Source organism: Chamaea fasciata, unplaced genomic scaffold (genome assembly GCF_029207755.1).
Source record: "Chamaea fasciata isolate MVZ Bird 193981 ecotype frontalis unplaced genomic scaffold, bChaFas1.0.hap1 SCAF_1, whole genome shotgun sequence".
Lineage (NCBI taxonomy): Eukaryota > Metazoa > Chordata > Aves > Passeriformes > Sylviidae > Chamaea > Chamaea fasciata.
Genome location: NW_027094086.1, coordinates 123,971,629 through 123,997,720, shown reverse-complemented (window position 1 = coordinate 123,997,720; position 26,092 = coordinate 123,971,629). Strand labels below are relative to the sequence as shown.

General features: G+C 39.7%; 1 protein-coding gene across 5 annotated transcripts in view; it reads left to right on the top strand.

Annotated features, from left to right (window-relative positions):
* Positions 1–23,012, top strand: part of BZW2 (basic leucine zipper and W2 domains 2) — a 57,657-nt gene extending 34,645 nt beyond the window's left edge. For all 5 annotated transcript variants that reach the window (XM_066196386.1, XM_066196400.1, XM_066196377.1 and 2 more), the window contains exons 6-12: positions 3,522–3,657; positions 7,642–7,751; positions 9,489–9,659; positions 10,050–10,196; positions 14,324–14,462; positions 20,798–20,920; positions 22,556–23,012. In XM_066196386.1, the coding sequence (XP_066052483.1) occupies positions 3,522–3,657; positions 7,642–7,751; positions 9,489–9,659; positions 10,050–10,196; positions 14,324–14,462; positions 20,798–20,920; positions 22,556–22,584 (855 nt within the window). In that variant the 3' untranslated portion in view covers positions 22,585–23,012. The remainder of the gene's footprint in view (positions 1–3,521; positions 3,658–7,641; positions 7,752–9,488; positions 9,660–10,049; positions 10,197–14,323; positions 14,463–20,797; positions 20,921–22,555) is intronic.
* The last annotated feature ends 3,080 nt before the right edge of the window (positions 23,013–26,092 follow it).

Here is a 26,092-nt window from a genome sequence, read left to right as displayed (position 1 = left end):
AGAAGTGATCAGAAACACTTGTTTCTCTTTTGTGGTTTTTAATGTTGCATGCAGGTGTTTACTTGTGCACATCTTCTCTGCCCAGAAATTGTGCTTAAAAGACTTTAATGACAAAAACAACATGGAACATCGCATTAGGTCTGGTCTTGTGCTTATTAGGTATTCTGAATTTCTGCCTAAATAGTTGGGAGTTCTTACAGATATCATAGCAATACAAAATTGTGAGCCAGAGCTGCCCTTTTTATGCCTGGAAGCAGTTTGTATCTAGCAAAAGCAGTAATGTCTGTGCTTGGCTGACAGCAGGGAGGCATTAGCTTGGGGAATGTTCTGTGGGTGGTTGGGAACTATTCTGAAGTGTCTTGGACGTTTTGTGACTTCCCTGCTGAGGTTTGTAATTGTGGTGGCAAAAGAAGAGTGCTTAAATCAATCAGCGATAGAAATCTGAAGTAACAACTTTGAACTCAAATTTAGGTTCTGTTTCATGGTTTTTCAAATGGATTTATGAAAGGATTTGGGTTTTCCTATCCCCCAGTCTTCCCCTAAACTATGTTTTGCAATTACTGGAAAGTACAGAATAGTATCCTTAAACAGCAGAAAAAGACATGTCTTGGTTTGAGCTGCTTTTGAAAAATAATGAAACAAAAATTAGCCTAGTAGCACTAACGGTACTTTAAGTAGAGAAGGATGTGTAGAAGATGAGGGTACTGTTTCAAACATACTGCAGTGGGATGCAGTTAAAGAACACCAGAAACCGCATAAATGCTGAGAGACTTACAAGGAGCATGTTTCAGAGGAAGGGGAAAAAGATGAGGCTGCAAACTCCACAGACATGTGGTTTCAGACCTTCCAAAACATTTGAACTAAAACAGATTTCTCAAAATTAGAGTTGATGAATTTTTGGGTGTCCTCATGCAATCTGTCTTCATCTTGGACTGCAGCTATAACTTTGGCTTTGCTGCTGGGTTCTTGCTTTCCTGGCTCAAATTTGACATGAATGGCTATAACTGTTCATTATCTCTACATTAACCTCCATCCTTTTATCAGTAGAGCTCAGAAGTATATCAAAACATAACCTGTAATGTTAAAGTAGTCAGTGTGACCACTTTCTAGTCAAAATCTTCATCTATTGATTATATAGAGGCAAAAGAAAAAAGATTTAAGTGGGGTACACAGAAATCTGATGCTGTTCCCTCTTTATTAACAGTCTCAGTACTTCTAGTAAAGAGGTCTGATTCATATTTTTTTTTTCTTGGCAGATCTTAATTTTAGTACGGTATTATTGATAAAGCTTGTATAAAGAAAGCTTTAAATCCACAGGCTTCCAGTAAACACTAGGATTGCCCTAGGATTATATTGAAATTCTGTAAAAATACTCTGTTTTCCATTAAATGTAGCCCTGGAGTTCTTTGCCTACACCGTTATACACACCAGTTAGTTGCTGCATTTGGAAATACAGCACACCATTTGTTTCTCATTCATATATTTAGAAATAATAACTCCATTCTTCTGCATCCCAAATTTTCGTGCATTTTGTGGTTGAGTCACAGTTTGCTGAAATAAAATTACACCTTGAAATTTGGTCGTTTCATAATTGTTCTTTTAAGCTGAAAGTGTATGTTGCAGTCATTTGGCTGAAGCCCACTGAAAAAAAATTCTGAGTGATTTGTCTGTGGCTGACTCATTCAGTCCTGTGTGAGCTGTAATTTAAAGCTGATGTTCATTATGTAAGTACTACCGTATGAATGAGGTTTTTTCCATTCTGTTCACCGATGCGGAGCAGAACTATTCATAAAACACTGCATGAGATTTAATAACTTCATTAGTTACCTGGATTTTTAGAACATCGCTGCATTCAGAAAGCTTTACAGTTGTTGATAAGCTGCTTAGATATTCCAGAGAAGATCCCTCACTGTCCATGGTAACAAATAAGGACCAGGGCCATGTGTAATATTCTGTCCCTTTGTAGAGGTAGAATCTGGTAATTGAGAAATACCTTCAATGTGCAAAACTAGTGAGAATTTTCTATCAAAACAAACTGTTTTGCTTTGATTACATTTGTTGCTTATGCAGAAAAGAAAAAACGGACGTCCTGACAGCAGAAGGTCAGGACATCCTTTTGGAGGGGCGCCATTTGTTCTTCCTTATAAAAGAAAAAATGAGTACTCTTTTTAACTGCCGAATACTGTATTTGCAGTACTTTTTTTCCCCCCATTCTTCTGTGGTGATGGTAAATTTGTAAGCTAGCATCTGATGGAATTAGCAGCTTTTTGCATTGAATGAAGCTGTCCTTTATTGTCTCATCTCTTTTTTTCCATCATCCATATTGTGATCACTAAAAAAAAATTTTAAAAAAATCCATTATTGTTAACAGTAATGCCATTGACAAAATCCGATTCTGCATAACTTTTTTTTCCTGATATAAAGGAAAAAGGGAATAATGTACTTCATCAGTATGCTCTCAAGTCAATAATTTTAACATATGAAATTAAAATTTTAAAAACAGACTTAATTGCCAGTTTTAGAATTAAAAGATCAGATCTTCCAAGATTATGAGATTTGTATTTTTTTCTCAAGCTGTTTGTTTTCTCTTGTAATTAGTACTGGCAAGGTCTTAAATTAGCCTGCGTTCCTGTCTGTCCTTTGTCAGCTTTATCAAGAATGTCTGATCTTGAACTATATTTCTTATTTTAGCCAGTAGAAAAATCTGTTGTAGTTGTGCTGTATTCCCTTCCCTAAAAGAAAACCATGAAATTTCCCTATCCTTTTATTGTTTGCATGAGCAATAGTTTTTGAAAGCTAGATAACAAACTGCAACTCTGTGTGGCTTAGCTGGAAGTCAGAAGGTGTGAATAGTCAGGCTCCTGTCTGTGATCCTGTAATTTCTGTGTGTCTCAAGCCTGTGGCAAGTACTTTTACCTTTATATATATATGTATATATATGTATATTTGGAGAAGACCGGTGTTTTATACCTGACTAAGGCCATATCCCCAAAGCATCACAGAATCACAGAATGGTTTGGGTTGGAAGGGGGCTTAAAGATATCTGACTCCAAACCCCCTGCCACAGGGTCTTTACTAGGGCAGGTTTCTCAGAGCTCCATTTAACCTGGCCTTGAACACTGCCAAGGTTGGGATATCCACAGCTTCTCTGGGCAACCTATCCCAAAGCCTTGCCACCCTCACAGTAAAGATTTCTTTCTAATATATGATCTAAACCAACCTTCTTTCAGTTTGAAGCCATTCCCCCTTTTCCTGTCAGTAGCTGCTCTTGTAAATAATCTCTCTACATTTTGTTTGTAGGCTCCCTTCAGGTACTATCTTGTGTTCTTAGAGAAAGTGAAATTACAAGGGATCAGTGAAATGACACTGTCATGCTTCTAGTTAGATTTTGATGTGATTGCTATAATTTGCATTGAGACTTCTCAAGAAACAAGAAATAAAACTGTTAATATTAATTTCTGCCTATTGTCTACCTATGCCTCAGATAAATACTTTTTTTTTTTCCCTTGTCTGGTCAACAGCTCCTGTTGTTTCTTAAAGCCTTTACTGAGACGGAGCAGACAAAACTGGCAATGCTTTCTGGCATCCTGTTAGCCAATGGGACTCTTCCTGCTACAATTTTAACAAGCCTCTTCACTGACAATATAGTCAAAGAAGGTAATTTTCCATATCTTTTTTCTTCTCTTAGCTTTTTTAAAGAAGATGTATTTTATTGCAATGTATGATGCATGTTGCAATAAAATGTAAGTTGGAAACTTGTAACTGTACAACAGAAATCAGTATTTTAAAGCAGAAGCATATAGAGACAGCAGTGCCCAGCATACTTTGTGAAATCTTGTAAGATGCCAATTAGACAGAAAAAAAGCCACAAACAAAAACAAACCCCAAAGGATTTATAGTTTTTTGGAAGTCATACTTGTGTGTGCAAAATTGTAGAATTGATGTATTATTGTGGTACTATAAAGGTGTGAAGTATATCTACTCCTGAGATAGATCTGCTGGCATTTCTTCAAGTGTTGCTAATGTCTTGTGAGTGAGAAGTGGGACAGAGATCCTGTGCAGGCCAGTGGGATATTGCAGGAGGAAAATCAATCCCTCATTTTGCCTTCATACTAGTAGTGATGAGTGACTGATAAACATTCTCATGAATTTGTGTTTATTATATGATAAGTAAATGAGGTCTTTCAGTCTTAAGGTACAATGCCTTTTTGAGATTACTTTTATAAAAGGATTTTTGTTTTATATTTATAGCTTTCTACCATGGAGTCCTGATTTTGCAACTGCTTGCTCAACAATTTCTCTGAGAGTTCTGACTGCCTGGCATGATTGCAAGGATGCTGGCAGTTTTGAGCAGTTTTCATGACCTTTTTTTGATTTTGTTAGAGTTATGAATTAGCTAAAATGTATTCTAATTTTCATTTTAAAAAATTATTCTAACTTCATGTTCTCATTTGCAGCATGCTAACCATTACATTTGTTTTCTAAATGCTGCAGAAAGAAAAGGCACAGCTGCAGCTTTGCTCTGTCATCACTCATGGCTTTTGGAATCAGAATCAAACTAGGAAAAATCTCAAACAAAGGCACTAATCCATGTTTTTAGGGTGATTGTCTGCAATGTGTTTAAATTAAAGTCTTCCTAGTTATGGGAAGACAAGAGGCATTGGAAAACCCAAATTTTTAAAAATCATGAAAATTGCTGTATTTTAAATTAGCATTTTAAGAATTCAATTCTTATTTGCATCATGACCTTACATTTCTAGGAGCCCTAAAATTTGTCAGAGCTTACATATACTTTGAGTTATTGGTTTATATATACTGAAAATGCATCCGTGACAGCATTCGAGGAAAGATTGTCCAGTCGGTATCCTGGGGTAGATATTTTATACAAGAATAAAATATGCAATATGCAAAGATAGTTTAAAAATGGGGGACCTAGCAAGGCAAAAGAAGTAGATCATGCATGAATAAACGCAAAGATTTCTTTGATTTACAAAAAAAAAATGCTGCAGGCAGTTGAAGTTAAACTGCATGAGTAGTTTACAAGTTAAACAGGTGAGCTGAGAGAGTTGTTGATCAGCATTGGACTTGTAACACTGGCTAAGAAATGGCTGAAAGTGAGGTAAGAGTAGATTGTGTAGACAGGAACTCTATCAAGTTTGAGTGCAAATACTTGCTTTAATTTTAGGTTACCTTATTTCAGTGTTGTCATTACTTTCACTGTTATATATAGATGAAAAACAAAATAATCTTTCATGGATTGCTGACGAACTTGTAGTAGAGACTGAGAAAGGTGTGGATGGTGATGGAATCTTGTCAGGGTTAAGTGTATCCTTCTTGTCCACTCTGCTGGCAAAGTAGTGGAAATGCAGAAAGCAGCTAATGGGGTTAGTCAATAATATAAATGGCTGGAATTACTTTCTGCAAATAAGGGGAAAAAAACCCAAAGCAAACAAAAAGAGAAGAGCTATTTAAAGCGAAAGAGTGGCAGCACGTGCATAGAGTATGGGAACAGGCCAGTGATAAATTTGGGCTGTAAATGAGAAGTTTGTAAATCTGTGGGTAGTGAAGCCGTAGAACAGCCCACCTCTGTCATGGTGTAATCCTAGCCTGCAGTCAAGCCCCCACACAGCCTCTGGCTCACTCCCACACCAGCAGGATGAGGAGAGAATGGGAAGAGTAAAAGCTGGAGAACTCATGGGTTGAGATAAAGACATTTAATGGGGAAAGCAGAAGTTGCACACACAAGGCAAAACAATGAATTAGTTCACTGCTTCCCATGGACAGGTGTTCAACCATGTCCACGAGAGCAGGGCCCCATCACACATAATGGGTACTTAGGAAGACAAAAGCTGCCACTTAAAATATTCCCCTCTTCTTGCTTCTTCCCCTCACTTCATATACTGTGCATGATGTCATACAGTCTGGAATATCCCTGTGGTCAGTTGGGGTCACCTGTCCTGGCTGTGTCTCCTCCCAACTTCCTTGCCAGAGTGGCAGTTGGACAAGCAGAAAAGGCCTTGGCTCTGTGTAAGCCCTGCTCAGCAATAACAAAAACATATCTGTATAATCAACCCTGTGTTCAGCATAAACCCACAATACAGCCCTATACAGCCACTGTGAAAAAAATTAACTACCCCAGCTGAAAACAGCATACTCTCTAATACTGATACTGGCATAAAACTTACTTTGTTTTAAGCTAAAACTACAAAATGTGTTTAGGATATGTGTCTTGGGACAATGCTTGGTGACAGAGAGCATTCCATTCAATTTTGTTATTGAGCACATAAGAACATCGATATGCTGAAGTGTGTTTGCAGGTGGAAGTTATGCCTAAGTCACCTACTGGTTGACCAGGCTTTGTGAATCTTGCTTAGTCTGCTTGCAGCACTTAGGATTGCTGCATCATGTCCAATATGTAAAACAAGCCCAAAGAAGTATTTGCAGGGCTCTCTTGGCGTGGCATTGTGCATGCCTGGTTCCGTACAGTACTTCTCTAAGGATCACATCTTATGACTGAGCTCCTGAAATAAGCTTGCCAAAACTGCTGTAACAGTCAAGATGTGTTAAGACTGTCAGTGAATTTTACAGTGGTCAGGGAATAGTCTCTTCTGTTCTTGTTTGGTGGCGCATTTAGTCGAAGTATCCTAGAAGTTAAAATAATGAATATCTATCTATAAAGTGGCTAAGAGTGATGAAGCTCCTTCTCACCAGTAGGTTCCATGTAGCTCTGAGAGCTTCTGGACTATCTGGAGGTGAGACAGAAAACTACAGTGGCCAGCTGTAGCATGGGATTGTGCTTTTCATCATGCATTACCATTATCACTACCTTCAGTAGCCCTGATGTTGGTGTGAGTGTAGTATGGAGAATCATGACTGACCTACAGGCAACCTTCCTCAACAGTGAGCTCCATTTCTGAGACCTTTCAGCTTCCTTCACCTCCCTGCACTTGCAGTGACGAATATGGAGCAGGTCATGGTGGTGGTGCAGCTCTAGAAAATAGGAGGCGTGAACTTAATGGTTTCTTAACTTCTCTGGGAAATCCACAGCTAGTGGAGGTAGAGTCTGTTTGATTTAATACACAAAATACTACGTTGTGCCTCAAGGAAGAATTTTTTCACTTAAAATAGTGTTTGTGCCTGGTGCAGCTGGCTACTAAATGGCTCCTAGGAGGATATAGTACAATCAGTCACCTTGAAGTTGTAAAGTTGTTTAACCCTATTCCAGAATTTGCTAAAAAAACATTTGAAGATCTGTTTTCTTAGTTCTTATTTCTGATTATCCTTTATTGTTTTGTGCCTTTGTTTCCTATCCATTCAATGCATAATTTTTCCTTTTGCATTGTACTCAGTCTGTGAATTGAGAATGTAGGAAAAATAATCGCAAAGAAAATCTTTGAACAACTGAATGGAGATGGGCAATACCAAATGAAAAGATTTTCAAACAATCTGGCATAATTCAGAAAACTAATTTTGCATTAAAGAAAAAAAATAGGCGTTTCAGCTCTACGTGTTTGTTTCTGTTGTCATAAATGTATTTTCATTCCACAGTCTTGTAACTTTTTTGTAACCTTGAACTTCTTATGGTCAACTCTAATTTATGTTGAAAATTGCTGAAACATGTTTTGTGCTTTTCTCTAATAGGGATTGCAGCCTCTTTTGCTGTAAAGCTTTTTAAAGCATGGATGGCAGAGAAAGATGCCAATTCTGTTACCTCTGCTTTGAGAAAAGCCAACCTCGATAAGAGATTGCTAGTAAGTACAAGATATTTTCAATAATCTTTATCTCTCCCAGGGAAAAAGAAGGAAATGAAATGCAGATGGTAGTTTGCTGTAAGCATGTTAACTCCCCCTCAGACTCTGTTAGAGTTTCTAAAATGTTTTGAAACACAGCAATATTGTTATGGCTGTAGCATTGATACAGGTTCAGGAATATTAAGTATCACATGTTTTTACATTCTGTCTCTATTTTTCCTGTAGTCAGATGTCTTCTAAGAGACTGTATATATGAGGCTTGAGAATTAAATAAATGGGATTTTTTTTCCTAACTACTGCTAAAAAAAATACCAGCAAATGGGCGTGAGAAGCTCTGTTTCTTTAAATATGTTTTCCTTTTGTAAATGGTATATAAAGTATAAGGAATTATGATTTGAATGTAAGTTTCTGAAGCAGCAGTGTTTAAGTAGTATAGCAGATGAATAGTAAGGTAATTTTCTGCAGCAGTAGCCATCTAGGTAGCATAAATGGTCCTGCAGTGGTGACCTCAGACCTAGTAAGTACAGTGCAAGATGCTTTCAGCCTCAGGACTCAGAACCTGTGTTCTGGGTTCCTAGCAAGGTGTTCAGAGAATATATACATATGGAGCAATTTCATGTGCCTTTTTCTCCCAGTGTCTTTCTGAAGATCATTTGGGGTTTTTCAGTCCTCAGAAAGATTGCTGCTGTGATAATGCAGTCAAACACATGTCCCGTGTAGCACTGCCTGGAGACTCATCAGTATTTCCTGTTTCTACCTCAGTAATATATAATTAAGCAAGTATTTTTCAAAAGTAACATGCCTCCCATGCTCCTCCATCTCTTCAATCTGTACTTGATTTTAAGTGTCCAAGTCATAAATAATTTGCCATTAAGGTGGGAAATGGCTAATTACACTGTTTATTGGGGGGGAGGGCAGGGAAGAAAAGTGCATCTTATTTCTGTTTCAGGCTTGACTGACTTAAACTTTCAGCTGTTGGGTCTCATTACTCTGCTCTATTAAACAACTGTAAAGTATCAGATGACATTGCCCTAGCATAGATGCCTTTATGAAAATTTCTTCTTAATTTCATTAGTCAGTAAGTAAATAGATGGACAGTCTCCAGCTTCTTTGAACGCTTTCCAAGATGGGGCGTTTGCTGTAGTGATTTTTAAGAATAATTTTAACTTTTCTAAGTAGCTGGAATTCCATAAAATGATAGTGCCTTATAATTAGAAATGTCTACAGGAGTTAATGTTAAAAGTACATAGTGGATTTTGTGATTTTTCTTAAATGATGCATTAGTGGTAGGCCAGGGTGTCTGGGCCACTTAAGTATTATTAAATGCATTTTTCTTAAATGTGGCGATGCGCTGAGGGAGCGTGATAAATGTGCTTTGCCTATAATGGCTTTGCCATCTATTCCTTTGTATTTTCCCTACAAGACTTGGAATCTGGAAAAAGTATGGTTCCTCTTAGGTTTGTTTTGAGCAACATGTGTGGCTCCGGGCTATTCATACGTACATACGCTTCACATAGAGTGAGTGCTAGCTTATTTGCGTAACTGGACATCCTTTTTCCCTCCACTGCAGCGAAACACTGCAATATGAATGAAGTGTTGACTTTTCCAGTGTGGATACGAGCAGTGTTTTAAGGGAAGTAGCAGGTTATTCCCACTGTTCATTCTTGAAAAATGTTCTCTCCATTCTGTCAAGAGTCATAGTTGATTATTTAACAGAGAGCATTCCTGTCTTTTTAGGAACTATTTCCAGCCAACCGGCAGAATGTGGACCATTTTGCCAAGTATTTTACTGAAGCGGGTCTAAAAGAGCTCTCAGATTTCCTTAGAGTTCAGCAGTCTCTGGGGACTCGTAAAGAACTTCAAAAAGAACTACAAGAACGTCTCTCTCAGGAATGCCCAATTAAGGAGGTAAAAGTGGTTTTTTACAACTTTCTGTTTATTTAATTGTAATCAAAGACTTAAATCAACATTAGGTAGAGAGGAACAGATTTCCTCTGTTTTTCTTTAAACTATTTTAATTTATCCATCAATTCACTCTGTGCTTCAGACTAAAGCAGCCAAATATCCTGGATTTCCAAGTGTAGTTATTTGCAGGAAGGGGGGGTTTCTCCCTCATTTATCCTTGAAAATGTATTTTCTTTAACTGCATTAACTGTTAGGTTAGAGGGGAGGGACAAAATCTCGTTCTAATTTTATTTCTTAATACTTCTACATCATTGTGTTGTAAATGACTGAAAGTATTTGGAAAGTCAGCATAATCTGTGGTTCACTGGAAATGTCCCTTATTTCCTTCTCCAGGTAGTACTTTATGTAAAAGAGGAAATGAAAAGAAATGAGCTGCCAGAGCCAGCAGTGATTGGTCTCCTTTGGACCTGTGTCATGAATGCTGTGGAATGGAACAAGAAAGAAGAGCTGGTTGCAGAGCAGGCCCTCAAACATCTGAAGGTACCTACATGGGTGAATTCACAGAATGCATTCTTTGGCTGTCAAGCTTTTACCTTTTTAAATCCAGGAGATTTAGATTTTAGAAGGCTGATGCTGAGCATGCCAAGTCTTGTTTATAGTCTGACTTCAGTCAAATGGATGCAAAACTGAGGTAGTTCAGATCATGGAGTACCCTGAGTCCCACAGTGCCAGGGCAGGCCAAGGTGGTCACAGCCTGAGCACCTCTTCCTTGTGCTTTCCCAGGGTGCCAGATCCCTGAGAGGCTCCTTGTACTGGGGCAGGGCTAAGCAACTGCTGGGACTCAGCCTGCTCAGACCTGACTAGTAAGCCTGCAGGAACTGCCTTTGCAATGTCTTTGCCAGAAGCAAAGACGTTTTGGGAGCATGATAAGGCAGCACCTGTGCTGGCTATGCAGAGGGCTGGATAGATCCGGGCAGGAATGGTGAGGCCAGAATCTGTGAATTGGTTGTTGCCCATCTTGGCTGTGGTAGCTGAACACTCAGTGACTTGTCAGGTGATAAGCCAGGTGCTGGCTTGGGACTGTGTGTACATACAGCATGGTTACTCTCTGGTCCAGCTACTGTCCTTGAGGATGGGGGAACTGAATACATAAAAAGACAGGCTGCAGTATTGCAGTACCACCATTCGTTGCATCTTGGTACAAAAACTCTAAAGGACTTGGGATAGAAAAGAAACATGAAATGAATGCAGAGGCATCAATCACTGCCATCATTGGTGTTCCTCATCTAAGTGTGAAGTAACTGTGCAGTGCAAGACACTGGATCTGAGAGCAGAGGCTTTTCAGCAGACTTGGTCCTTTTAAGCTGGTAATCTATGACCAGGAGAATACTCCCTCATAGCCAGGGCTTCAAAGGCTTGCCTTGGAACAGAAGCAGTCTGGGCTTTATTCTTCATGATAAAGTAGATCTTTCTTCATATTGGATGTCTCCCCATACTTGGGTGTTCCCATGTTGTCTTAGCTCCTGCTGCAGCTGTCCTTTTGTCTGAATTTGATTTCCCAATCCACAGTCCTAGAAATGCAGTCACTTGGGATATTGTGTAGTCTTTGATGGTAAGACTGACCGCCTTCAAGTCTTCTGAAGTGGCTCAAATATCGGGAGGAAGACAGATAGTTTCCAGAAGGAGGAGAGACATTGTTTTTCTTGTTCTTTTGATGTAAAATTTGATTATCTCTCTTTGAGTTGTAACAAAGTATCCATTGGGATTTATTGTTTAGTGCTGCAGGGCAAATTAACAAACACTTTCTGGAATATTTGAACTCTGGGAAAAGAGAAACATAGCTGGTTTTGTACAAATTCTGTTGACTGGATGTTTAGTCCTATGCATCTCACTGACCCAATCCATCAGCTGTAAATGTATCCCCAATGAATTAGGTAAGGCATCTTGCCTATATAAGATAGGCATCTTTCTACGTATATCCACTTTCTAAAAAGTAAGGAAAATTTGTATGGGGTATTTACTATTTGCATTCATGGGTAAGATTTTAATAGAAACAATAGAAATAGCAATTTAGGCTTTGATACACAGTTTTACAGTTCGGTCTTCAAAAATGAAACAGCATTTTTCACATCCTTCCTCTTAGGACAGGTGGAGACATCTTAGATCCTTCTCTTAGGGCTCTCAGCTAGCTCAATGTATGAGCCAACTCTATAAAGTGGATTAACAGTGTTAGGATGATACAGAGCTCAGTTCTGTGCCCTCCTGTGTGTCAATGTCCCAGGAAACAGTCAGGGAGTTGCTTTGACCTGGTGCTGTGATTAGGATGTGTATAAATACATACCTGATGTGACATGTCAGATGGTGGGATTTATTCTTGTATAGCTCTAGCTAACAGGTAACTTTCACAAAGCACATTGCCAGAGCTTTGACATCTGGATACCAGTCTCTAACTTAGCAGATTCTTCCAGTAAGTTGTACAGAAGGCACCCCTGAAAAGATGTGTCAGAACACAGGGTATTGACCTAGTTTACAGGTCTCAAAAATCCTTGCTGGATGAGTGGCTACCTAATGGCAGGGTTGAGGCGGGCAGCCATGAACCAGCGTACTCGGGCAGCGCAGTAAAAGTCATGTGTGCCATCCATATGGCAGGACCAGCAGGAGCTGACCTCAGGAGGAGACAGGGCAAGCTGTTCAACCCTGCATCTCACAGAATAAGCTCCTCATTGTCCCAGTAACCTCACTGTGACACTGGGGCTTAGTGCCTAGGCTGCCTCCAGTGCAGAGAAGAGATGTTCTGCATGGGTGAGGAGAATCTTCCAGGCTATTCTCACTGGAAGGAAGGCTCTGGTAAGCTTCAGAGCAGTGTGGGTGCTGAACCCCTGCTCCCTAACATGATGCAAATGGAAAATAACGACACTTGCTCAGCTAGCATTTAAAAGAAGGTTCCTAAGTCAGTTAGACATTCGTGAAACTCATAACTATGAGCCTGTACTAGTTGAGAAGTAAGGGAGGAATGTGAAGGGGATAAAGTCAGATATGGCAAAATGAAGACAATTTACTTCCAAACTGAAAGCATAGGATTTTTATTAGAAGTTATCAATGTTTATATAGAGCAGCACTTCACAAACATGTGGATGGGGGTGAGTTCTGCTGAGGGTATTAAATAAACTGCATTGTGTATTGACCTGCCTCCCTGCAATTTGCCTAGATACCAGCTAGATGCTACAAGGGCTAAAAGGGGAAAAAGAGCTACTCACAGCCTGCACAAGTTTTTCAGTGCTCTTACCAAAGCACTGATGTTGTTTCTAAAGATGTGGCTATACCTGCCAGGAGTGGAAAAACTTGACCTCTGGTGTAAGCTATATCTAGTCATTTCAAGGGTGTTTCTTCCAAAAGTACTAAATAACATCAGCCTGCTGACCTTCTCGTTGCTATTGTGGTTCTGTGCTCTCTTAAATAGCTGATAATTATTGCAAAACACATTTTGGAACAACCTTTCAAATTTCAGTTGATTTTCATGTGTTTTAGTAATTATTTCCATGGACCATATTGGGAAAAACCCTCAGGATCTAGCCCCTTGCAGAGAAGTGCTGAAGTGTACTTTTAAACATGCCCATCAGTGCTGTGGTGATGGGTGGTTTGTCACTTGACTAAGACCAGCAGCAGCCCTGGTCACTCAGACCAGAACTCTGTGATATCAGGCCATTGCAAATCCAGCTGAAGAATGCCAGACTGGGGTTACTGAAGGCTTGGAAGAAAGGCTGAGCTGATTAGTGCAAGAGCAGATGAAATAGTAACATGAAGTGTATATTTGGCTAGGGTCTCTGAAGATCAAAGGTAATTTAACTTCATCTCTGAAAAATGCTCATAATATTACCTTAAATTTAAGACTGCAGTCTTAGCCAGACTCATCACAGGCTAAGATGACAGGAAATTGGAGAAATATGGACATAAACACTAGCTTTTAAGGAAAGAGGTGGTCCTTCAGTGTATTTTTTAGTTTTAAGATCTGAAATAAGAGTGGAAAATTGCATAACAAATAAATTTTTGCTTTATTTTTTATTATATTAATAAACTCCAGGGAAAGACAATGAAATGTACCACTGTCTTGTCAGAACAACATTAGCAGTTAATACTGTGCTTGGAAAACGTTGCCATTTACCAGAGTGTCATGATATTCTTCATTGTGGTAATGAGAAAAAATAAGGACAGTTGATTACAGTTAACTTGGAATAATTTATTTTATTTCAGTTTCCTGGGACTTCTAAAACCCCTGTGAAACCAGAGACTTTTTTCATGTATTTCATCCTGGGATGTCTTAGTTTATGAACATCTGTAAAGCATCACTCCTGAATGAACAGAATTCTGCATTGTGAAATGTATGACAGAAGTAATGCCAGCTTGTGGGCTTTATAAATTGATTTTACAGAATTCAGTAACTAAATGGTACTGAAATTTAGTTTACAGCATGCAGGACATGCTACAAAAAATCATGGATATTTGTGTATATGCATAGTATGTGTTCCGGAAAATGCAGTGTGCAAGTAAATCTAAGGTTTCAGTGAAACATTTTCAGGGATGTAATTAATAATGTTTATTCCAAAAAAGCTTAATTATTTTTAAGTATACTGACATGCATTTTGATTTTTACCCTCTCTTCCTTTCAGCAATATGCCCCCCTGCTTGCTGTGTTCAGCACTCAAGGCCAGTCAGAGTTGATCCTACTCCAGAAGGTGCAGGAGTACTGTTATGACAACATCCACTTCATGAAAGCCTTTCAGAAGATAGTGGTACTCTTTTATAAAGGTAAAAGTGTATAATCCACTGTTGTATTCTCTGCTTGGATTCTCAGTGTCAACCACTCTCCTATGATGTTTCACCAGGTAGTGTGTATGAGAAGGCTGTGTTGGTGTTGAACTCTGGAATACTTTGATAGCTCAAAGGAGTATATGGCAGCAGGAAAAGCCAAAACAAGCCCTTCTCTCCCTTTCTTGCTTTCATCTCATATTCAAGAAGCATGAGCAGGATCAAGCACTGTCCAGTCACTTCAAGTGCAGTTTAGTCCTTGTATAAAACCAGTTCTGGGAAGACACTTCTATAAATTTCTGGCAGATTTCAAAAGTAGATCAGAGCTTGGTTTTAAGAAACCTTGAAAGTGCAAACCCTTTTAGCAGGAAGATTTTTCAGGGGTTTGGAGTTGGAGTTTGTTTTTTTTGACTCACTCCCTACCAGAAGGAGCTTTTCTTATTCTTCTTTTCCTGCCAGATTTTTGCAGGTGCCATAGTTTTGATGGATTTCATTTTTATTGTGAAATTGACTTCTTCACAAGTTTATTCTGATCAGGTTGTCATAGAGACTAATGGTCTTGCACCGCGTGTGATGGGTGGGTGCCAAACAGTTTGTTCTGACGTTCTTGCTATAAATAGTTGGAGGAGAAAAATCAGCAGGTGTAGAAACCCAATGTTGATCTTTGTTCACCCTGTTGAGTCCAGGTACATGTTCAAGGCAAATGAGTTCCAACTGTTAAAATAATTTCATGGTTGCAGAAGGAAGTGAGTCATGTGGATTTATTTCTATCCTTTCAATATAGCGTGGCCTCAATGATAAATGAAAAGGCAATGCACCTTGTCCTTCTGCCCTCAAATTCTACAATTTGTAAATACTATTAATGACTGTGGAACAGCTTGAAGCTGCAAGCTGCAGCAATTCAGTTTTCTTTGGAAAAGAACATTTGCTTCGGACATGGTGAATGAGAGGCGTAATTGCTCTGCATTCAGAGCATAACTGATGGTCAAACCAGAAATAGGCTTGTGTAGGATTGCCTTCAGAATTTTTGTAGATTCATTACTGTATTAGCCTGCAAGAGCAAACCTGACATGCCAAAGCATTTAAAAATTAAAAAGAAAATAAATCACTGAATTTTACATTAAACTTAACATACTTGAAGAACCTAGTTCCCATCTATTCTGCTCACCCCACATGCTCTTGTTCTGACTCTGGAGATTACTTGGGCAGGCTTGTCTGGAGGGCTGAGAAGACTTCAGCCTCAGCACTACAGGTGCCACAATACTGTTTAGGATTCACATGATGTCTAGAGGAGTGTTTGGGGCTACCTTAGGGTCTGTCCAGTATTTGGTGTGCCTGCATTTCTGTTTGGAATATGTGGGGCGGGCGTGCTGCAGCACCTGCCTCTGCCATCTGATGCAGTCATGGGGCAGCACAGCTGCCAGCCCTTCCTGGCCCCATTTAGGCTGAAGCTGGATCTGCTCTGTTTGACAGACCTGCTACCTGCTGCCAACTGCTTGCCTGACTTTACAGGTCATAGGGCCCTTCTGGATACTGGATACAGGGAGCATCAGCTCCATCTGGTTTTGGGAGCTTTGGAGTTAAACTGTGTCCGTTATTTGAGGATATGCTGCTTTGTCAACCAGGGAAAATTCTGGGAGGACTAGGCCTTCAATTCCTGTTTCTTCTACATGACTGTATTGAGCTTTAATGGCTCATGGTGTGGCTTGTCCAGTGCCATGCTGCCTGCCTCTTCTTTGTTTCAGTGCTGGTAGATTTCACCCTCTCCTTCTTCCCAATTCTTATCTATCTACTAAAAAGCCATCAAGTCTTTTTAGAGACATACACTTTATTTAGATAACTTCCAATGACAGCATATCTTCTGTTTCCTAATAGCTGAGGAAAAAGGTCCCCTAAAGCTGTTACTGGCTGTGTCAGTGGTGAGGGAACAGCAGACACCTTTGTTCCCCTTTTTGTTGTTAGGTGCAACATGCACAAGATCTCGAGAGGTTTCAGGGTCCCTAATGAACTTCATCTAGTGACAAATAAAGATATCTGAATATCTGTGAATGGGCAGATAAAAATGCAGCTTTGTACCAGCATGAATGTGGACAGTTTGTTGCTTGTTACTCATAATGAGGGAGAGCTTCCTGGGCATAAAAATAGTCAGCAGTGATGATGATAGGCACCTAATGCCAGTCACGCTTTGACTAATTTAGTTCTATGACTACTCTCATCAGCATGTCCAACATCTTGCATCTCAATGCTTTCCATATTTCCGTCATAAAATAGCCCTTGGATTACTTTCCTGTGAATTACCTCGAAATACTTAAACATGTTGACAGCTGGGCCTCATTAGCACCTAGAAGATCTTGAAAGTCTGTGGTCCTGATTTTTTTATTTATTATTCTGTCTCTAAACAAGAAGGAGCATCCATTTTTTCCCCAATGTAAACCCAGGCCCTATTTTCCCTTAAGTAGCAGCAGCTACTTACTGGCTTCTCGGTATAATTTCCAAAAGCAGTTCTGTAGTTGGTTAAAGCTTGTTGGCATCGTTATTAATATTAATACTCTACCCTTGTGTTCCTGAGACAGTGTAGCAAAAAATAAGCTGTTCAGTTCTATACTGATCCCTGGCTATGATCTTGCTTCTTTGGTTTTCACTTAAAGCCAGTACAGTTTTTAATCTGACAGCTGCATTTTGACCAAGATCTAAAAGCCAGTTGCAGAATAAGAATTGCTGAATTCTGAGTGGCACTCAGTAAGTTTGCTGGTTTCCTTGCTAGTGTTGTAAAGATGTATGTTGTTTGTTAGTTCCTTCTGTGTTGCAGTGTGTCCCTTAACTGTTGGTAAAATTAGCACTGTTGTTATTGGAATAGGTATTATATATCATATTCACCTGTTGATCCCCTTTCTTTTAGTTTGTCTCTCTCCTTGAAATTTCAAATGTGAAATCTTAACAGTGTTGAAATTAACGATCGTTCCTTTAACGAGGATCAGAATTTCACCCTCTGAACGGCAAACACAAAGCCTCTGTGTACTTTTTCATTAGAATTCAAGACAACATTTACAAAATACAAGAAGAAATAGCTGATTGCAAGTACACGTGACGTAGGGCTCTGGTTTGAGGCATAATTGGCCTCAGAGATACTCTTTTGCAGATACAGCAACCAAATGATGCAGACTGACAGAGATTCTCAAACTCTGCAGGAAACAGAAGAATGGAATCTTCAAGTTCCACTTCATACAGGGGTTTTGTTTTTTGATGGATCACAATTATCTTTAAACATCTTCATTATGCAAGTACTTTTTGTGGTGCTTGATGCAAAATTTTCCTGGGAAAAACCCAAAACAAACCAGAAAGGCCTTAACTGTACTGTGGGGGACATTCCTTGCATTGAAAGAGCCCTTGTCTGAAGGCTCCGTTCTCCCAGCTGAGTTAGCTGCAATAAAGTTGAATTTTGCAGATTGATTGTCTGTGTTGGCAGCTGCCAGGGTGTGCTTTTCCCTTTACTGCCTGTGGCTATGTGGTTTGAGTTAAAAGCAGAAATTCATTTGAAGCGGGTGATTAAATGCAAAGCTGAGACCTGAACTTCAAGTAACTCTCCAGTTAACCCTGAAGAAAAGAGACTGGGCTGTTCAGTCTGTCTGCTCTGCAGCTTCTCCCTTTCATGAGGGACGTCCCTAGAGGCTCTGGCCGTGGGTGGTTTGAGTGGCAGTTGGCTGCACCTGCAGGAAAAGCAGCTCCCTGGGGCTGACATCACCTGGGACTGCAGTGAGAATGATGTGCACACGCCCACAAGCCGCAGTGCTCAGCTTCAGCCATTAAAATATATCTATAATCAACTTTAATGAGGAATAACTATATATATACAAAATGAGTCATTCCCTTCATCCTCCTTCCATTTTCCCTTCCCACTGCTTCAAAGCAACTTAAAGGTCTGATTAACTACACGCTATCCTGCATGATTGTTGAATTGAGCATCTTTGTGCTGGTGGGAGAATGCCATCCCTTATGAGCACTGGAGGCATGAATGTATTGCACATAATATTTCTTAGAAATTAAAAGAGCATCGCAGTTGTCCTTTTTGTAGTTCAGGGCATTTTGTTCTTCTCTGTTAGGGTAGGAGGTTTATTGCCATGGAGTTAAATCCTGGCAAATTTTTCATCTTCCAGACTTGCACATGTTTTAACCTTTGATGCACACAGTGAGACTTCCTGCTTTCATTAGACTGGGGTTTTGGGAAGGGAAGGAGCAATTGCACTTTCCCCTTTGGCAACAAAACCGTTGAGCTTACGGGCTTCAAATCAAAAAAAACAGACTTAAGTCCTATTATTTTAAACTGAGCTATGTGCCTACCTGGAGGTGCTTCTTTGTACAGTATCATAATGTGACCTGTCATGCAGCAATGGGCTTCAGCACTTCTATACAGCAGCGTCATACTTGTGAATGTCCACAGTGCCCCAGAGCTTGAGCTGGGGACAGAGCTGCTCTGCTTAGGTTTTTTTTTTTTGGTTGTTGTTTTTTTTCCTGAAATCTTTCCTGATTTTCTTTGCCTGTTGTTATGTGTCATATCCTGAGTAATTTTCCAGATGTAGTTTTGAACTTCAGGACTTGGAGGTAAATGTTATCTTTTCACATGCACTTTAACATTAAATGGCAGGCTCATGAGTCCATGTGACATATTTTCAGGTATGCTAAATTAAAATCCAGATTCATTAAATACTGTAATGCCTTTGAGCTGCTGCTAAGGACTATAACCAAGTACTTAATGCAACATGTTCAAAACTTCTTTCTTGTCTCCAGCATTTCTGTAACATTGGAGAAAACGTTTATTGTGACAGGTTATGATTTCAGGAAGATGGTGGATTTTTGTGCCTCTGGTAGGTTCACTACGCACAATTTATATGTAAGGAAAAAAGCCTAGAGCCAGCTCAGTCCTGTTTTCCCTGCATTTCCTCAGCATTACTGTCAGTTGCAGTATACTGCAGAAGAGGTTTTATTTTGGAAATGTGCCTGAGAGACAAGGTAATTGCCAGTCACATGCATTTACTAAATTCCTAATTTTCAGGGAGATTTCATATTCAGTTACTGTTTAATGTCTTGGAATAGTTTTGATTAAGTTCAAACGTATCCCTGGTTGCTTCCATCTGTTTATTATTCAACAGCATATGTGAAATGTGTCTCCTCTGTCTCATTTGATCAGATGCTTTGGGGTTTTAGTGTCATTTATTTCAGTTTGTCTTCTTCCCTTCCCTGCCACATCTGCTCTAACTTTAGGCTGAAGCAGAAGGTGATGGTCAGGGTTGGTGCCTTGGCAAGCAAATACCCAGTGGGTGGGATGGCACCAAGAAGCAGGGAAGTCCATAAATGTGATGATTTTGAGCAGGGAGGGTAGTTTGTTCAAAGACAAAAAGAATGGAAATTTTAATGAGGTGTAGAAAGCTGTCTTTAGTCTTTTTATAGAACAAATACAGTTTGATTTTTTTGTTGTTGGTGGTGGTGTTGGTGTTGTTGTTTGTTCTTGCCTCTTGTATTACATAACTGCCAAAATGCCATTGTGGATCCCAGATTTTGCCTCCAAAGCCATCAATTACTGAGATACTTGACTTGGCTGGATTACAGGAGCTTTGTCCTGGAGCTAGAGGTCTGTTGCTAGACCTAAATTTGCATATGTTGGTAACAATAAGTGTCCTTGCTATTTATTAGTATTTTTTTATTCTGAATTGCACTCAGCCTCACATGTCCTAACTGATAGCTGTTTTTCTTCTGATGCTTGACATAAAAATGTCAGCTGTGCTGTCCATCCAAGCCAATTAAATGGGTGGTCTGAATAGTGACCTTAAAACTTAGTAGCTAAAAACAATATAAGACCTTTAGGGGGAAATGACTGCAAAAAAATCCCTACTGGCTGTTTCTTAAGTGTTCAGTCAGGAGGTATCTGTCACTTCAGACATCTAGAACCATGCAGAATTCTGTGATACAACAGCAAGAAAATCATGGTAATTCTTATTGTGGTAACTTCCGAGATGTGCAGGCTGATTATTATATTTCTTTTATCCAGCAATCTTATGTGGTATATTTAAAACAGATGAATAAAGAACTCTTCTTGACAGAAGCACAATGTTTGATACTTTATTTTAGGCCTAATACATTACACATTCTATGGCATCTGGAACCCATTATATGCATCAAATATTCTCTATTTGTAGCCTAATATAGATCATGCAAAGCTTGTTCCACTGCAATCATATTAGCTTTATATGGCCTTTAAAATACCTTTCTCCTCTCATGTTCAAAATCTGCCAATCTCTAAAAAATACTTTTTTTTTCACAAACACTGATCTGTATTTCAGCTGATGTTCTGAGCGAAGAAGCTATCCTCAAGTGGTATAAAGAAGCACATGTTGCCAAAGGCAAAAGTGTTTTTCTTGACCAGATGAAGAAATTTGTGGAGTGGCTGCAAAATGCTGAAGAAGGTATGGGTTCATTTGAAGAACTATGGTAGTCTCTTTACAAAACAATTTTTTTTTTCACATTTTAGTTCTACCAGGATATGAAGCATTCAAGACTCAAAATACAAAACAGCAGGCATGACCATCTCAGTTGTTTCCAGGCATGCCTAAACCTAACAACAGTTGCTGCTTTGTTAGTCCTGTGAAGTCCTTTATTCATTGGGTACCACTTGTCTATAGATAAACTCTTCTAGCTTCTGCAGGGAGGAACTCTGCACTGATGACAGCATGAAGTACCTCGGTGCTAACACCTGCAGCCACACAGTTTCCTGTCTCAGTGCCTTTTTTGCTATTGTCATGTTTAATGGCACATAGCATGAGCTTGCCTGTGCCCTGGCTCTTGAAACTGGCATTAGCTGAATGGTCAGGTTAACATTATTTGGTCTGTATTTGCTGCTTTAAAAATGTTATTTAGAAGGGGAACTGGTTTCTTTAATCCCTAACTTGGTTTTCCTCATGTTCTTGATAGGAAAATACTTCTATTGAATAAGTTAGTTATCTTTTTTGCATGGAAAAAGAATTCCCCATCACTTGGGAAGATAAATCCATGTGTAATAGATAGGGATAGAATTATTAGGGTTCATTTGCATCCATTTAATATAATCAATTTTATAAACTTTGGGGGAATATGTACTAGTGACAAGGACTAGATAAATCTTAGCAGCAATTCACATGTTCAGGTAGCAGTATAAAAATGGCAGCTGCTTTCACACTTCAAATTTTGGATGGGCAAGCTTGGTCTAATTAAGCTTTTTTTTTTTTTTTTGCCCCGCTTTTTAATTTTCTGCTTGTATGCCTCGGCTGCTCTTTATTTTTATCCTTTCCTGCACGTCCCCTCTGCCAGATGTCCTTAATTACAAAGTCCAGTACAAACGGAGACAAAATGTTTCTGTTTGCTCTCAGAAATCTGATCTATGGTGTAATATTTGTTGGCAGTGAGCCCTTTCCTGTCAGGTGAACATAGAAATACAAGATGATGCAAAGTAGCTTTAGGTTACAAAGCCAGCATGTGTATTCCTGCTTCTGGGTTACTTCCTACTTCTTCTGCTTCCATTACTAAATGAACTTTATCATATGCTATAAAAGTCATTTAAAAATGTGGTTTGTACATGTTTCATACCTCCTGTAAGGTAACACCACTTAGCCTTTCTAGATAGGCTGGATGGTGATGCTGATTGATACTTGCAAAGCAAATAGTTTTAAGGGTGCTTCCTGGATGAGAGCAGTACAGTCTACTCATAGAGATTAGAAGAGTGAGTAAATAATGCTGATCCTTTATTAAACTCAGCTCAGGTACACATCGTGTGGCTCTGTAGTTGAGGACCAGAATCATTCATAGCAACATGGTGAAAATTTTAATGACAGATCCGTAAATTAAGAGCTCCACCATGGAGGGCAGCAGAGTAAACCTTCATTTCCTGAAGCTGTGTATTTCTTTCTTGTTTGCTCTGTTTGATGTGCCAACCTTTCCTAGGAACTACAAGGTGTGGTGAAAATTTTCGTTTTCATTTTGGAAGGATAACTTGCTTTTTTGCAGAATTACTCACATCAGTGTCCTTGTGCAACCTACATGAAGTGTTTTACTCTCTTCTCTTCTAGAGTCGGAGTCTGAAGGGGAGGAGAACTGAGGTGGTTCCACAGAGCACAGTCTCAGTCTAGGTTAATGCCAAATGCGCTTGGGAATGCCGTACTGTTCAAGCAAAGAGGCTTTACTTCAGTGTCATACAGAAAATTATAGACTAGACTTTCCTTTTGTTTAGAAGAATAAAGGTTTTTAATGGAGCCCTGAGGCATTAGATGCTTTACTTGGGACTCTACCTCTGGCTCAGTGTACACTAACTTAGGCAAAGACATTCAGCAAGGAGCCATATAGAAAAAGTGACGTGAAATACTTATGGACTCCTTTTTATTAACGGTCTTTTTCAGGTACTATGGTATATGAACACTCCAGTTTCTGTTTATAGAACTGTTTGGTCTGTGTTTGTAGCTCAATATTGGCTTGTGTATGTGATTTGACACCACCACATTTTTTTGAATAAATGGCTTTTATATCTTAGTTTTGTGGTATTAGTGTGTATGTAAAGTTCTTGCTTGCCAAAGTTTTTATGATTCTTCAAGTAAAAATTACATAAGAATGCAAACAGATCATTTTCATACTTCTTCCCCATAAAACCACCAGCTGTAGTTAACTGGTATAGGGATCACTGTGTATTCCTATCCTTACATACAACTTTGGACAGATTAACCATATTCCGTAGCAAATATTGATTCATTCTGTTCCTTAATTCAAAGAAATGTACAGGAACAAATCTGTGGAGTCCCAATTTTGCAGGTACAGTTTATGCAAATGGTATATAGAATAATATGCTCTGCTCAGTTCAAACTACACTCAGTTATTGGTGATTGCTGAATTCTGAAAGAGAAATTGTCCCATTTTAGAAGAACTAGCTTCAGAACATGCATGACTAGAAGTCATTACATGTGAAATCTGAAATTTATTTACATCAGGTTTAGAAAAGCCAGGTTTGTATTCTTACAGGGGAAAAGCGTGACAGCATAATCAATTAATGAAGTAGTGTATTTTGTAATTAGAAGCCAGTAAGATAACAGATAGTACAGATTTTTCTGAGGAAAAGTCAACAGTTCATATAAACCACAGATCATATGAGTGGAAGTGTCGTGTCTCAGTATGTATCTAGCTTTACTGTAAACAACAATTAGCAAGTGGAACTCTAGTGCTGTTGAGTGCCAGCTTTCCATCTATTACAGCATTTATTTTCCTAACCGGTATAGATCTTTGGAAAGGGAAATAATGTCATAGTGATGTTTCCAGTAAGTTTGAGAAGACCAGAGCCAGTCATATTAAAAAGCAGAACTGATGCATTAGCTGCATAGTTTCCATTTTGTCCTTGTTATTACAGAAAATAAATTTGCTGGGCATGAAAACACATGCGCAAAACTCTGCAGCTGTGACGTGGTAGTACTGAGTCATTGATATGCAGCCACTACTGCTAAAAACATCTTAAATTCAAAATTGCTGTTTCCTGAGGTACTAATGGACATTTAGTTTGGCGTACACAAACCCACTTTTCTGTATAATCTTTAACTTAGACTGATTTTGAAGGTGCCAATCTCAAGTAGTGCACGGAGATCACGATTCCATTTCCCTGCAGTGAGACTGCCAAGGGAGAGCCAAGCACGGCTGGCTGTGGGCTGGCTGGGCCATCTGCTGGAGACAAAAATCATCGGCTGCAAGAGGCACTGTGAGGCCGAAGGCAGCAACTCTGGGGTGCCTGCTGCAACTGTGCCCCCAGCACACTGCAGGTACAAGCAAAGCTGAGTGGATCCACTGCACTGGAGTTCAGGTACCTCCAAGCCAGGCACCCAAGCTGCACTTGATGATTGTTTCAGGTCCCTGCTAAGCTGAGATACTCTGTGATTGCTGACACAGTTGTCCTAGCTCCATTTATAGACTTTGTGTTGGAGAGAAATGGGTGTTTTTAGCACAGGGCTGCTGGCCAAGTTGAGGCTTGTGATTTGGAGTAGGGTGAGGAGTTGCACTCTGGGCTGACAGGAGTTGTTCACTTTTCAGTCATGCAATGCCCAAAGCCCTACATCTTCTGTGTTCATATTATGCCTAATATGTAGCTCCTGGGAGCCCCTCTCAGCTTGCCCTCCCCTAGGAAAATTATTAGGCACTAACAGTTTCTGAATCTAGTTTTCAGTTTTTCCCACTTAATCTCTGAGATCAGTTCAGATGGGAACTTACGCATGTACTTTTTCATCCAGCATTTCACATACATTATGCTGGTAACTGAACTAGGTAGGAGCACAAATACAAGTAGATCTGGTTTGCATCAGAGTGAATGTCAGTATAAAAGTGTGTAATGATAAGGTTTTTCAGGAAACCTGTAGAGTAGAAGCTGGGCAGAGCTTTTGATGTGACTCCCTTCAGGCAAAGTGCCCTTCCCTTGAAGCCTTCAGAGAGTCTGCATTTCAGTTAAAAATGTTCCCAACCCAAGGCATTTCTTCAACACAGCTCCTGAACTGGTGTTTCTCTGCTAGAGAAATCAAAGCTACAGTCAACACCAAATACATGTTTTAAATATGAAATCAGGTGTCTTGTAAAAATAAAAAGATACTTCATAGAAAATGTGCTTCACATAATATATTGCATTCAATTTTGAAACTGCAGTCTTAATGTCAGAACTGTGCATCTTTTGCTTTACGATAAATTGCAATAGGATGCACTTTAAAATGGAGATTGCTGAATTTGAAGGTGATTCTTCTGTTCTGGTCTCTCCCTTCTGGAATGCTGAGGTTTTAACTAAGAAAGCCAATTATATTGCTTTAAAACATTCCTCTGGTGTACAAGTGCTCTCCAGGAGAGAGACCATATCACCCTTGGAACGCAACAGTGAGGTTTTACAGTGAGGTTGGTTAAAGTGCTGAGAGAGATTTACCCCCAAGTAGGTGTTGACCTGCTGTGCCAGCATCCCCCTTTTTTGCTTGGTCAGCACATCCCAAACTCAGCAGCCAGACCCGTGCCAAAAGGAGTGATGGAAAACTCCTCAACCTCATCCCTATGGCAGCTGCAGGCTGGCTGAGCAAGGAAGGCATTTAACACCCAGAGAAACCAGCATCTGCCAGGTGAGATCCCCTGTAAGATCCCAGAGTCCACTTTATGACCACGCTTGGGAGATGGAGGGATAATGTAGGTGGTCTTGTGTGTGTGCACAATTAAGATTTTTCCACAAAAGTGGCTCTTCAGGCAATATAGAGCCATTTTCTCAAGTCTTTAAAAGCCTTCCCCCTCCCTCGTCCATTTAGTGACAAGGTAGTGCTAAACAATGCCTCATAAATAGGTGGGTGTGGGAGTCATGTTTTCCTTCAGTGCTGCCATAATCCACAGTTTAAGAGGCAGAGCTCTGATCAGAACAAACACCCGTGCACTGAGTGAGCAGCACTGAGGGACTGGTGGACTGGAGAGTGTTGGAGGCTCTTCCTCCCCACTCCAGGTAACACTCGGGCTGAGAGTGTCTGGTGCAGCTCTTCGTGGGGCTCCTGCTCCCAGCACAGCTCCCCAGGGGTGATGCCTGGGTCAGGGCACTGACAAGCAGCTTTGGTATTTCACTC